At 41.0% G+C, this 15,150-nt stretch overlaps 1 protein-coding gene across 2 annotated transcripts in view; it reads right to left on the bottom strand.

Moving 5' to 3' along the window:
* Positions 1-221: 221 nt before the first annotated feature.
* The window catches only part of LOC132401913 (uncharacterized), a 52,143-nt gene continuing 37,214 nt past the window's right edge, over positions 222-15,150 (bottom strand). The window contains exons 7-9 of one of the 2 annotated variants that reach the window (XM_059984258.1): positions 12,628-12,775; positions 9,768-9,851; positions 222-1,071 (exon numbers count right to left, since the gene is read on the bottom strand). In XM_059984258.1, coding sequence (XP_059840241.1) covers positions 302-1,071; positions 9,768-9,851; positions 12,628-12,775 — 1,002 coding nt within the window. In that variant the 3' untranslated portion in view covers positions 222-301. The remainder of the gene's footprint in view (positions 1,072-9,767; positions 9,852-12,627; positions 12,776-15,150) is intronic. The other variant, XM_059984259.1, reaches the window with a different exon arrangement.

Consider the following 15,150-nt stretch of genomic DNA (forward strand, 5'->3'; position numbering starts at 1 on the left):
AGGTATTGGTTAAAAAGAAAATACAGATACTGCTGTTCTTTGTTAAAGAGGAAATTCACCATTCAGTTGATTTCTGGGTACCAGAATTCATAACATACACAAACTGTACAAGAACACGTCTGGTCTATTTTTTGACAAAATAGAAACATCAGTAAATGTTTTATTTTTATAGATAAAGAATGAAATTATAAAATTATTTTATATTTTGTCTTCACTGCCATTGATAAAGTCTTAATGAGTAAATTGGATCTCTTGTACCATTCCAATCAGTTCAGTGATTCAGTGACCTACCACTTTAAAACTAGTCTTTGAATTCAGCTTCAGGATCGCTAAGTCGATAAATGACTGCACCACTCTTGGTATGCCGAGGGAAGACTAATTTTTGCTCCTTAACATGTGAACCTTCAGTGCTGGAACCCTGTTCTGCACACTCTTGTTGTAGATTACTAGCTGTTGGTCTCCTTGGAATGAAAACAAGGGTATCACAGTTGTCTTGTAAAGAAATGTTATTTAGAGCACAATATGCGGATTGTTCAGCACACGAACAACTACTATCTGAAGACTGACTACTTGTATCACAATCATGGTTGTACTGCAGAAGGGCTTGTGAAGGAGCTTCCGAGCAGTATTCATTTATGAAGTCCTTCTGTGTAGGAAGGTCACCTTTTTGGAATTTTTTATCTGTTATAGATTTCTGTTTACCACTGCTCACTAAATAATGAAGTTTTTTGTCGAGTAAGTCCTCATTTGCCATTGGGCTTGGCATCTCCCATGTATTGCCAGGCAAACGGCAGCTATTGGTGCTTTCAAAATCGTTATCTTCTTTTAAAATTGAAGATTTTATTGAATCAGATCGGGAACTTGATGGCAATTCTTGATTTGCATTGCTTTCATGATCAGTTGATGGCATGCTGTCAACAAAATATTCACTTGGGGCCTCATTCTGAATACCAGCTTGACCATTCTGAACACCAGATGGACAACTGTTTCCAGATGTTGGCCGAGCCATCTCTTCATTTGATTCTTCGGTTGCACTTAAGTTATCGTCTTCTGGGGGTTTCTTTCCAGCAGCTAAACAAAAGCATATATAATTTTAAATTTAGTCTTAGGCAAAGTAATTGTTTTGTTCTATCTTTTATTTTTCAAAACTAAAACCTTTGAGAGAAAAACTTTGGCTTAACATAAATAACTTGTGACTGGAACCAAATGCTATTACAACTTGCTGCCTGAAGACAGCATGATGCACTGTCAGGTGTAATGATAAAGCAGGTGTGTAATTGCAGAAGCAAGGTTGAGACAGATGGTGATAAATTTACAACATAAAAATGTTCAGTGATGGGAATGATAATTTCTTCCAGAATTTAGAAGTCAAAGAACTATGGCATATTGGACTAATGTCTGTTATAGTCAAAGTTCATAGACTGTCTCAAATGAGACCAGATCTTCTTCTGTTTCAAATATTTATCTGTATTTCCCTTAAATTAAGTATTTGTATTTCTCTTAACCTTTCTTGTGAGGAAATATTCTAACAGTCCACATTCTTTGTGTGATGCATTTAAATTGATGATTTCATTTCTTTCACCACAACCAGAGTGATTTGTTTCTCTACTGGTTCACTCCAAACTTAAAATTTTTTAAAACTTTGATTAAATTTCCTGCCAACAACCAATTTTTCAGTAGAAACTACTAAATATTTTGTAACAGCTGTTTTCATGCCCAAAATAATTTCACTGTAAGTGCAGAAAAAATCTGACTACATAAGCATCTGATATAAAAATACTTCAAGAAATTTTCTAGGTTTTGTATTTATGAATGGCCAATCCCTTATGGCACCAGGTCTAAGCAGCTAGGAAGGACAAAAGAAATCTGCGACCTCACTGGACCTCACCAATGCATTTGGCTCAACTCCTCATGCACCCCACCGAGATGCATTTGACTTCTTCCAGACACTAGATCCCATCATAATGCTGATGATGTTGTATTGTCAAGACCTGAAATTGTGCTCCACAACAGCAGATTTTACCGCAACATGGCAGTGACTGTAAGGAGGTATTATGGCAGGTTGCACTCTATCACCCCTGGCCTTCATAATGGCCATGAGATCCTTATCAGGGCTTCAAGATGGGTGGTAGGCATTGAAGGAACAAGTGCTGGACTTTGTCTTCCCCCTATTAGGGCGTATGTGGATGATATAACAACACTGATCACTACTGTAGCATGCACCAAGCGACTACCTGGAAAGCTCCAGGAAAACATCAAGTTGGCCAGAATGGAAAGCAAACCCAACAAGTCATGAAGCATCTCCATTGTCAAGGGAATGCTGAAAGACATAAAATTCCTCATTGGTGATGACCCAATTCCCACAGTGTCTGGATGGCCTGTCAAAAGCCTGAGTAGATGGTACAACGCCAGCTTCATGACAAGGAGCACGTGTACCAACTAAAGCAACACATCACCAGTGGCCTGGATAACACTGACAAGACCATGCTGCCTGGGAAGCTGAAGCTCTGGTGTTTACAGTTTGGACTCCTACCCTGGGTGATGTGGCTACTCACTGTCTCTGAGGTCCCAGCAACAACTGTGAAGAAGCTCGAGTGAACCATCAAGTTGTTCGTAAAGAAATGGCTTGGTGTCCCATCAGTAACATCAGTCTCTATGGTAGAGGAGTCCTTGAATTACCTTTCACTGGCCTTACAGAGGAATTCAAGTGTTCGAACGTGTGTCTGCAGATGACGCTCAAAGCCTCTTGTGACAAGATCATCAGTAACGCTGCACGTACCTTATCAACTGGGTATAAATGGACCTCAGCTGATATGCTGCAGCAAGCAACAGCAGCCCTTAGGCATTGAGACACTGTGGGGCAAGTCTAACAGGGCAGGGCGGATTTGGTCTGGCAGCAAGTAACCCACTTGGCACAAGGCCACAATTCCAGAGCGAAGGAAGGTGGTTGTCAAGGAAGTGAGGCGACAAGAAGACTCAGACAGAAGTACAAAGGCCGTCTCCCTGGTTAAGCAGGGGCAGTGGATGTGGTGGGAAAGCAGTGAGAGGAGGAAAATCAGCTGGAAGGACATATGGGAGATGGAAGCAAGTAGACTTAGCTTTCTCATTAGAGTTACATATGATGTGCCTCCCTCACAAAAAAACCTCCACCAGTGGTTTGGTGAGGACCCAACTTGTGCCCTGTACCCAATTCCAGCGACACTCAAGCATATCCTGGCAAGTGGCAAATCCAGCTTCACACAAGGCAGATACACATGGCGTCACAATCTGGTCTTGAAGAGTCTGGCAGCAGTGATTGAGGCCAACAAGATAGCAACCAACTCCTTGCCTCCTAGAACGACTAATGCTCTGACATCAGCAGTATTTGTCCAGGAGGGAGTGAAAAGACCAACTAATCTCCCTCCTAAGCCAGAAACAGGACAGATGAACATGGCCTGTGACTGGAAAAAGATGGTGGATGTTAATAAGCAACTCACCTTTTCACTGGAAATTGCTACTACTAACCATAGGCTGGACTTGGTTCTCTGGTCGATTTCATTACAGACTGTCTACATAATGGAACTTACAGTCCCGTGGGAGGACTTAGTGGCTGAAGCATATGAACGCAAGAGGCTATGCTATGCAGATCTAGCAGCTGAAGCTCAGTGACAGGGCTAGGAAACCAAAGTCTGTCCTGTGGAAGTGGATTGTAGAGAATTATAGCCACATCCACCATCAAATTGTTAAGGACCAAATCCATGGTCAGACTCTACGGCAAACCTTCAGAGCTACATCAGAGGGGGCAGAAAGAAGCAGTCACTGGCATTGGATTAAGCAAAAAGAACTTTCCTGGTCTCTAAGCTTGTGTCAAGAGAGTGGGAAGACACAATGGGGGGGGGGGGGGGGAAGTGATTGTAGGATGCCAGAAGTCATCATTGAGCCATCCGATGTAGTGGGCTAATCGTTGAAAAATCAAGGAAGGAAGGCACCCACAAGAAAGTCTCAAGCAAGTGCTCACAACCCATTGGCACAAGGAATATTAGCATCTTATCCTGTGTTTTTTTTTAATTTTTTTCCCCAGATGTTGCCCTGAATGGTAATCAAAAAGCTGCATGTGCTAGTTTTGCAAAGGGTTCTTGACTTGAAGCATTAACTCCATTTCTCTTTCTGTGCACACTGCTGACTTGCTGAAGGTTTTCAGCATTTTCTGTTCCTGTATCATCCTGACCCGTGCCTTTAACTTCTACGCCCTTCCTAAAGTTAGTTAACAAATACTGTAGTTCTCTAACTGTGATCTCACAAAAGTTTGTACCAATGTAGTATTTTCTTTAAGTTGTACTAGAACCATAGAACATTACAGCACAGAAACAGGCCTTTTGGCCCTTCTTGGTTGTGCCAAACCATTTTTCTGCCTAGTCCCACTGAGGTTCACCTGGACCACATCGCTCAATACACCTCTCATCCATGTACCTGTCCAAGTTTTTCTTAAATGTTAAAAGTGAGCCCACATTTACCACTTCATCTGGCAGCTCATTCCACACTCCCACCACTCTCTGTGTGAAGAAGCCCCCCCCCCCCAAATGTTCCCTTTAAACTTTTCCCTCTTCACCCTTAACCCATGTCCTCTGGTTTTTTTTCTCCCCTAGCCTCAGTGGGAAAAGCCTGCTTGCATTCACTCTATCTATACCCATCATAATTTTATATACCTCTATCAAATCTCCCTTCATTCTTCTATGATCCAGGGAATAAAGTCCTGACCTATTCAACCTTTCTCTGTATCTCAGTTTCTCAAGTCCCAGCAACATCCTTGTAAACCTTCTCTGCACTCTTTCAACCTTATTAATATTCTTCCTGTAATTCAGTGACCAAAACTGCACACAATACTCCAAATTTGGCCTCACCAATGCCTTATATAACCTCACCATAACATTCCAACTCTTATACTCAATACTATGATTAATAAAGGCCAATGTACCAAAAGCTCTCTTTAATACCCTATCTACCTGTGACGCCAATTTTAGGGAATTTTGTATCTGTATTCCCAGATCCCTCTGTTCTACTGCACTCCTCAGTGCCCTACCACTTACTTTGTATGTTCTACCTTGGTTTTTCTTTCCAAAGTGCAATACCTCACACTTGTCTGTATTAAACCCCATCTGCCATTTTTCAGCCCATTTTTCCAGCTGGTCCAAATCCCTCTGTAAGCTTTGAAAACCTTCCTCACTGTCCACTACACCTCCAATCTTTGTATCATCAGCAAATTTGCTGATCCAATTTACCACATTATCAAACAGATCATTTATACAGATGATAAATAACAATGGACCCTGCACTGATCCCTGTGGCACACCATTAGTCACAGGGCTCCACTCAGAGAAGCAATCCTCCACTACCCCTCTCTGACTTCTCCCATTGAGCCAATGTCTAATCCAATTTACTACCTCACCATGTACACCTAGTGACTGAGTCTACCTAACTAACCTCCTATGTGGGACCTTGTCAAAGGCCTTACTAAAGTCCATGTGGACAACATCCACTGCCTTTCCTTCATCCACTTTCCTTGTAACCTCTTCGAAAAACTCAAATAGATTTGTTAAACATGACCTACCACTTACAAAGCTGTGTTCACTCTCCCTAATAAGTCCCCATCTATCTAAATACTTGTAGATCCTATCTGTTAGTACTCCTTCCAATAATTTACCTACTACTGACGTCAAAGGTACCCGCCTACAATTTCCTGGATTACTTTTAGAGTCTTTTTAAAATAACGGAACAACATGAGCTATCCTCCAATCCTCCGGCACCTCACCCGTAGATACTGACGTTTTAAATATATCTGTCAGGGCCCCTGCAATTTCAACACTAGTCTCCTTCAAGATCCAAGGGAATACCCTGTCAGGTCCTGGGGATTTATTTACTCTGATTTGCCTCAAGCTAGCAAGCACCTCCTCCTCTTCAATCTGTATAGGTTCCATGACCTCACTATTCGTTTGCCTTATTTCCACTGACTCCATGCCAGTTTCCTTAGTAAATACAGACACCAAAAACCCATTTAAGATCTCCCCCATTTCTTTTGGTTCCATACATAGCCAATCACTCTGATCTTCAAGATCCCTTACTATCCTTTTGCTCTTAATATACCTGTAGAAGCTCTTTGGATTATCCTACACCTTGACTGCCAAAGCTACTTCATGTCTTCTTTTAGCCCTCCTGATTTCTTTCTTAAGTATTTTCTTACTCATTTTATACTCCTCAAGCACTTTATTTGCTCCCTGTTTCCTATACATGTCATACATCACTCTCTTCTTCTTTATCAGAATTTCAATATCCCTAGAGAACCAAGGTTCCTTATTCTTATTCACTTTGCCTTTACTCCTGACAGGAACATAATTTCTCCTTTGAAGGCCTCCCACTTACCAATGACATCCTTGCCAGAGAACAACCTGCCCCAATCTACGCTTTTTAGATCCTTTCTCATCTCTTCAAATTTGGCCTTTTTCCAATTTAGAACCTCAACCCAAGGACCAGATCTATCTTTATTCAAGATCAAGTTGAGACTAATGATGTTATGATCACTGGAACCAAAGTGTTCCCCTGTCCTAACTCGTTTCCTAATAGGATCCTCTCTAGTCAGTACCTCTATATATTGATTTAGAAAACTCTACATCATTAAATATAAAAAAAACTATTACTGTTTTATTTCTACTATTATTTGAAGGTCTAAGCTGTATTCTGCTTTACCTATTTTCTGGCATTAAACAGATACAAATATTCCAATGTGGTGAGCAGCATCCTATCAGCATACCATCCAAAATTAATGGAATCAATTCTCGATGGAAGGAACACTTTCAGGAGCTACTTAATCTTAACACCATTGTTGACTTTGAAGTCATCAACCACAATGACCCATGAAGGAGGACTTGAGTAAGCCTTCTAGTATCAAAGAGGTGCAGACAGCTTGCAAGAAATTGAGGAATAAAAAGGCCACTGGGCCTGATGGAATTTCAGCAGAAATCCGCAAGGAAGATGGCACAAAATTTTTAAATCATACTTATGACCAGCTTGTCAAGACCTGGACCAGGAGAAGATTCCTTCGTAAGTCTCAGTGTGGCTTCAGTCCAGCCAGAGAAACATCTAACATGATTTCTACAGCACACCAATTACAGGAGAAAGCCCAGGATCAAAATCTCCCACTTTAAATATGGCCTTCATACACTTTACAAAAGCATTTGACTTTATAAATAGTAAAGACCTGGAAAGTTGATTGGTGAAAGAGACAGAAGCCCATGGAAGAAAGAAAAAGGGGGCAGGATTACCAGAGGGAGGTGAAGGGTGGGCAAGGAGATAAGGTGAGAGAGGGAAAAGGGGATGGGAAATGGTGAAGGGTGGCTGGATAGGGGCATTACCACAATTTTGAGAAATTGATGTTCATGCCATCGGGTTGGAGGCTACCCAAATAAGGTGTTGTTCTTCCAACCTAAGTGGGCCTCATCACAACAGTGAAGGAGGCCATGGATAGACATATTGGAATGGGAATGGGATTCCACTTCCACTCTGGATTTTTCCCTCGGGATTTCCCTGTCAAAGCCTTCCTCATGAGTGGGTATAGCCACAAGGCAGTGGAGGTTTGAGATCAGAATTTTCCTCCTCCTTGATGAGCTGCCAACCACTACTGAGCCCCAGATGCCTGAAGTGACTGGCTTTAGGGTGCTTGTAACCCAACTTTGCTCCTTCTTCTGTCAGTTGAAAGGGTTCCACTAGGCTTAGTAGCTAAGCCACACACGAAGGTCAGGAGCTGGACTTGCTTGTCAGAGGCAATGCTGTCACGGAATCATTAGGGCAAGGAGAGAGATCATTTTGTTCAAGTTTAGCCTAACTCCTGATAGAGCAACCTAAGCAGTTCCAGCCCCTCACTTCTCTCTATACAAGCATTTACTTTTGGAGCATTTTAAACCAGGTGCTTCATGCATTCAAGGCAAATAAAAGGTCACAAATCAGATCCCTGAGCAAGTGCAAGCATTATTCACACGCTCACACCCAGTTAATCATAAAATATCTAACTTAAGCAATAACTATCTGTTCTGAGTCTTAAGCACAATCCATTTCACTTGGAGCAGTCAAATGTGTATTCACTGGATTCCTAGAGTACAGTGTTCTCTGCTCTTCATGAAGGTTGGTCTCCTACCATTTTTGCTCAATTTGTTAAACCTTCAAAGTAGACTTCGGCTGCTGGTTGCTCTCAAGGCTGTGTATTGCTGACCACCAGATTGGAGTTCTCTCTCCTCTGGCTTGTTGATGGAGCTCAATAATACTCCTATTGTGGGCTACTCTTGGTTTGATCAAATGGAGGGCAAGGTGTTAATCACTTCAAATCAGAACCAGAATCAGGCTTATTGTCACTGTCTTATATGATGTGAAATTTGTTGTTTTGCTGAACCCAGTACCGTGCACTGTCACTAAATTATTATAAGTTACAAATAACTTTTGTACCTAATTAATTGGCTACTGCGTATATGTTCATAGTCTTCTGCTGCTGTAGCCCAGGTTAGAAGTGTAGTGCCTTCAGAGATGCTCTTCTGCACACCACTGTTGTAGCATGTGGTTACTTCAGTTACTGTCACCTTTCAGTCAGGTTGAACCAGCCTGGCCATTCTCCTCTAACCTCCCTCATTAATTATGCATTTTTGCCCACAGTATTACTGCTCACTGGATGTTTTATACTTATTGCATCTTTCTCTGTAAACTCTAGAAACTTGTGTGTGAAAATCCCAGGAGATCAGCAGAGATACTCAAACCACCCCATCTGGTTCCAACAATCATTCCATGTCCAAGACACTTAGATTATATTTCTTCCTCATTCTGCTGTTTGGTCTGAACAACAACTGAACTTCTTGACCACATCTGCATGCTTTTATGCATTGAGTTGCTCCCACAAGATTGGCTGATTAGATATTTAAATTAATGAGCAGGTGCACAGGTGTATCTACCTAATAAAGTGACACAGACTGTAAGTAAATATTGCAACTAAAAGGAATAGCAAGGTAGTGTTCATGGACCATTCAGAAATCTGACAGCAGAGGGGAAGAAGCTCTTTCTGAATCATTGAGTGTGGGTCTTCAGGCTCCTGTATCTCCTCTCCAGTGATAGTAACGAGAAGAGGATATGTCGCACATGGCGAGGATCCTTCGCGATGGATGCCACCTCCTGAAGAGTCCTCAAAGGATAGGAGGGCTGTGCCTGTGATGGAGTTGGCTGGGTCTACAACCCTCTGCAGCCTCTTGCCATCCTGCACATTGGAACCTCCACATCAGGCTTGATGTAACCAGTTAGAATTCTCTCCACATCTACAGAAATTTGACAGACCAGATCTCCTCAAACTCTTAACAAAAGAGAGCTGCTGATGTGCCTTCTTTGTGATTGCATCAATATATTGAACCCAGGATAGACTATCTGAGATGCTAATGTCCAGGAACTTAAACTTGCTCACCCTTTGTATCACTGATCTCACAATGAGGACTGTCATCTTCCTCTTCCTGAACTCCATTTAAAATTTCTTGGTCCTGCTGAGGTTGTTGCTGTAACGCCACTCAACCAGACGATGTATCTCATTCCTGCATGCCTTCTGACTGCCACCAGAGATTTTGCCAACCACGGTAGTATCATCTGCAGATTCATAGATGGCATTTGTGTTGTGCCTACCCATACAGACATGAGTGTAGGGAGAGTAGAGCAGTGGGCTGGATGCACCTTTTACTGATTGTCAGCAAGGAGAAGATGTGGTCACCAACCTGTACTGAGTTTGGTCTCCCAAGAAGGAAGTTGAGGATCCAGTTGCAGAGGAATAACAACATTGGGGGAAGCTTTGAATGCAACTGGAAAAAAGGAGATGGGATTACATTGGGATTGTATAGATGAGGGGTAGCAGAGTTGTTGTCCTGTAGCACCAGGGATCTGGGTTCAGCCGTGACCTTGGGTGCTGTCAGCATGGGGACTTCATGTTCTCCCTATGATTGAATAGCTTTTGCTTGTGTGCTTTGGTTTCCTCCCAAAAATGTGCTGGCTATAGGTTAATTAATCATTGAAAACTGCCTCTATGGTGGAATCTATGGGGATCTGATGAAAATATGAGGAGAATAGATACAGGATTAATGTAGGATGAGTGCAAGAAGGTAGTTGTTGGCTGGCATAGACTCAGTGGGCCAAAGGGCCTGTTTCAGTGCTGCATCACCCTGTGATTCCATCAGTATGCAAACATCTGGCCAATGCAGGAAAACGTAACATTATCAGTTTAGCCAGAAAAATAAAAATGAAATATTATCTAAATGTAGAGGAATTGCATGGCTCTGAAGATACAGAGGGATCAGGTATCCCAGTGCGCAGGATAATTGAATATAAAAGTAAGAAAATTGTGTTTCAGATATATAGGAAACGGGTGAGACTAAGTCAGCACTGTTTTTGGTACTGGTCTCCATATTTGATTCTGATTCTGATCTCCATAGTTAGGATGTTTGCTAATGCATTGGAAGCAACCCAGATAAAACTTATACTAGTAGTCATCATGTCAGGAAAGGTTGCACAGGCTAAGTTTGTAACTGCTAGAGTTTAGACGAATGAGAGGGAGTTGATTGAAAACATGCAGAGGGTGCTTCCTTGTGAGAGAACATGGGACTAGGTGTGAGTGCTTCAGCGAACACTCATCTTGTAAAGATGCCAGTTTTTTCCTTCTGAGATGTGGGTTTTTGGAATGCTCTTCCCTGCAGTATTATGGAATCAAGAGTCTGAATGTTTTAGTGCATACATGGATAGATTTATGACAGGTAAAGGGATAAAAGATTACTGTTAATAGATGGGAAGTCCAATTGCAATCAGACCAACGTGATCTTATTAAAAGGCAGAAAAGGTTTAAGGAACTGATTGGCCTATAGCATACACAAGCACAGTTCTGACAGCCAAAGAAGTTGCAGAGAATACTTGTGAGGAAGCATTTCAAAAGCAGTGTCAACTTGTATTGCTCTTGGAAAATTCATCACATTGAATTGGGGATCCCAGCTCACAATTTTTAAGAGCACTTACTCTTGAGAGCTCTATCAAAAACACATGGTTTGCACTGGCATGAATTAAGAAAAATATGGTCTTCAGACATATTGCTCCTAGGATACCTGGACATAGATGAATAATTTCCTGAGAATTCCTGGAACCTCCAGGAATGAGTCTTTTTTTCCCCTGAGTGCTGTGCCATGACGCAACTACCTTGCCTCCTTTAACTCCCAGCTGCATAATAATCCAAGTGTGATGCCAGAAGCAACATCACCTGTTAGGCATCACCCTTGGGTTTTGGAATGGCCCACATTGTGTTTTTTTTTGATAAAGTAAGCAAGTTCAAATAAGGTAGAGGTTGATGAGGTTTCAAAATGGTCATTGCATGAGGACCGATGTCATCTGTGTGTGCCAATGTCTTAAAAAACATTGGTCATTCTACATCACAGGCATGGAATTGCTATTTAGAATTGTATACGATACATGAAGCAAACAGTTAAGCTGTATTTGCATAATATACAGTATGTCCTAAAATGGATAACTTAAATTTGTAACAAGCACAAATGTTGTATTAAGCAAATAAATTTCTAGTCCACATGATTTTTATTTTGCCTTTTTCTAGTCTGGAAACAATGTTACTGATTATACTGTGCCTTAACTGCTTAACACTTAATTTCATCATCTCCGTCTTTTGTGGTTTCAAACCAATATCTTTCTGTTCTGTGTACTTCATGGTGACCTTACCCAACCCGACCTATATTTAAAATTATTCTTTCTCTTTCTATTTTCTTTCCTGGGTTTCATTCCCCAAACATCCCCCACCCCTCCCTCATAATGAGGTATTTCAAAGCATCTTTAAATGTCAGTTTAAATTTAACTATGTGCAAATGTGAAAGTGGTTTTGAGTGACGGTCCCACGACATTATTTTACTTTTCAGTTGGAAAGCACCTGATCACCGCAGTCTCCCTCCCCCACTACTTGCAGCATTTACTGTGAGTGTTGTATATTATTTTACTTTTCAGTTGGAAAGCACCTGATCACCGGAGTCTCCCTCCCCCACTACTTGCAGCATTTACTGTGAGTGTTGTATATGAAGGCCCAAAGCATTGTTGAGGATCCCTACCACCCATCCCACAATCTACAAATGTACTTGACCCACTACTGTCAGGAACAGGAGCATCAGTACTAGGACTGCCAGACTGGGTAACAGCTTCTTCCCTCAGGCTGTGAGACTAATGGACACTGTCACAACCGAGATCTTGTCACTATTTACTTCTGCTGCATACTCCATGCACCTTGAATTATATTTTATTAACTTATTTGTGGTAGTACTTGTTTTATGTGCTGTGAGCACCATGGTGCAGGGGAGTGTTGTTTTGTTTGGTTGTATGTACGTACAGTCAACTGACAATAAACTTGAACTTGAATACCTGGACTAGTAGGGCAAATATATGGCATGTGGAGGATTATAGTGTGAAATGATCTACAATAAATTTATTACTAGAGCTTCAGTTTCACACTGGGAGGAGCTTTTGCTCAACCCTTCCCTATATCTTTTTATGTTTTATACTTAAAACATAAACATTCTAAATATCCCTAATGTAAATTACCTGATGAAAATCTGGGGATAGCTTTTGTGATATCAGTAAGGGAATGATTTTTTCTCAACTTCACATCACTTTGCTTTGGACTTTCATCATCTTCCTCAAAGTCATTTCGCGCTGCTTCAACTTGAAATCTAACATTTTTCTGTTCATCCTGGCAACAAAATTTGAGAATATAAAGTTTAGATATGGTGACATCATCTCTGATTATTTCAATAGCTCTAATTCTTTGTGTTGCTAGTAATGCAAGGTCCTCAAATTACCCTGTACATAGTATTTCTGATGATGGTCACGGGCTCAAAGCTTGCTGCTTCGTATGATACAGTACATACAGTGGGTGAGGGCTGGCTATCCTTGTGAATTATTTGTTTATTTAGTGATAAAGGCTCTTCTGGCCTTTCAAACCATGCTGCCCCAGCAACCCCTGACAAACCCAATTAACCCACAGGACAAGTTACAATGGCCAATTAACTTATTAACTGGTACGTCTTTGGACTGTGGGAGGAAATCAGGGAAAACCCACCCATTCCACAGGAAGAATATACAAACTCCTTACGGACAACGCAGGAATTGAACTCTGAACTCTGGAATGCCCTGACCTGTAACAGCATTGGGCTAACTGCTGTGTTACTGTCACTGCCCACCTTTTCTCCTCAACTTATCAGATTATCAGTACTTAGCTAACCACGTATAAACTTTCAGTAGATAACTGTGTTAGTATGATTATGTTATGAGTGCATTCTTCAATAGGAGACGGAAAAATTATAATATAGTTGCTCATAGCATCTAAAACTATGAGTGCTCTCACTAAATGTGTCAGGTCTAGCTTGTTCAAATGTTAAATATATACATGCAACCTTGCTGCCATTAAGAAATTGTTTAATTACTTAGTTTAATTAATATTGAGCCAAGATGTTAAGTATTCATTCTTGTTCTAAGTCTTCTAAGTCTATTCCACTAATCTGTGGGAACTCTATATGCTCACTTTTGCCTCAAATCCTTTAACATGTTGATTAACAAAAACCAATCGCTGGCATCACTAAATGTTAGCTGGAGACTAACATGGCAAAAATTCTACCATGTATTGTTTGCAATATTCTTTCCTTATTCCTGTAAAGTCTGTCTCCACTTTTGGGCCCTGACGTATAAATGTGTCTTTGGCTTCTGCGGTACACCTATGCATGTGTATCAATTGCTGATTAAACTTCAGCAAATTTGGTTCCACTGATATCATTAAGAAGAGGGGGATTGTGGCTGCATCGGATGATGAAAAGTCATTCCAGAGGTCACTGTTATTAGCTACAAAAAGGAGCATTACACATGAAAATGATATATCCACAAATGGCTGTGACATAGCAATAGAAGTCTTGGTAGAGAGAAGATGCACCTCCACTACCTTAACATTTATCTCCACATCCATCTTCTCTCTTTATGATTGTGAACACCCAAGGGTCAAAGATGCAGGGGCACAAAATTGTTCGATGATCATGAACAAAATCTATGAACTCATCTTTAAATCCCTTGTCCTGTCAAAAATTTGTTCAATAGACCACACTCGCATCAATCAACTATGAATAATTTCCTAACAATCGCAGGTGAGACTCAACAGCCACAAGTCTCTGCACATTTAATTACTATTACCATAACTCTCATATCACCTAATGAAGCTTGCACACTGGACAACACTGATCACAACAGCTACATCATCCAAAGACAATGCAAGATGTAAACAAGTGCATTTCACTCTCTCTCTCAGGTCAAAATGACATGTACTGTAGCTGATTCCAAGAAGCCAAGAGGGGACATATGTAACTAACTGTATCATCTGACCTCCAAGAGGAGAGAGTAATAGTCATAATGAGAGCAGCCATGACAGAAACTGAAGGAACAAGTGTGACTGTAAACATCAAAGTTGATTAGGTATTCTCATACCAATTCTTCTATCTCATAATTTATTCTACCTCTTCCTATCATCAAAGTTCAAAGTACATATACCTCACCATATACAACCCTGAGTTTCATTTTCTTGTAGGCAATCACAATAAATATAAGAAACATAACAGAATCAATGAAAGACCCCACCCAACCGGGCAGATAACAACCAATATGCAAAAAAACAGTGCAAATATAAAAAGAAAAAAAGAAATTAAATTAATATTGAGAACATTAGATGAAGAGTCCTTGAAAGGGAATCTTTAGATTGTGGGAAAAATTCAGTGATGGGGCGAGTGAAGTTATCCCCTCTGGTTCAAGAACCTGAGGGGTAGTAACTGTTCCTGAAACTGCTGATGTGGATTCTGAGGCACCTATGTCTTCTTTCTGTTTGCAACAGCGAGGAGAGCATGGCTCCGATGGTGGGGTCCCCGATAATGGATGCTGCTTTCTTGAGGTAGCACTGTGTAGATGTGCTCAATGGTGGGGAGGGCTTTACCCACGATGGTCTGGGCCTTACCTACTACTTTGTGTAGGCTTTTCCATGCAAGAGCACTGGAATTTCCATATTAAGGGATGACGTAACAAGTCAATATC

This window comes from Hypanus sabinus, chromosome 11 (genome assembly GCF_030144855.1).
Source record: "Hypanus sabinus isolate sHypSab1 chromosome 11, sHypSab1.hap1, whole genome shotgun sequence".
NCBI lineage: Eukaryota > Metazoa > Chordata > Chondrichthyes > Myliobatiformes > Dasyatidae > Hypanus > Hypanus sabinus.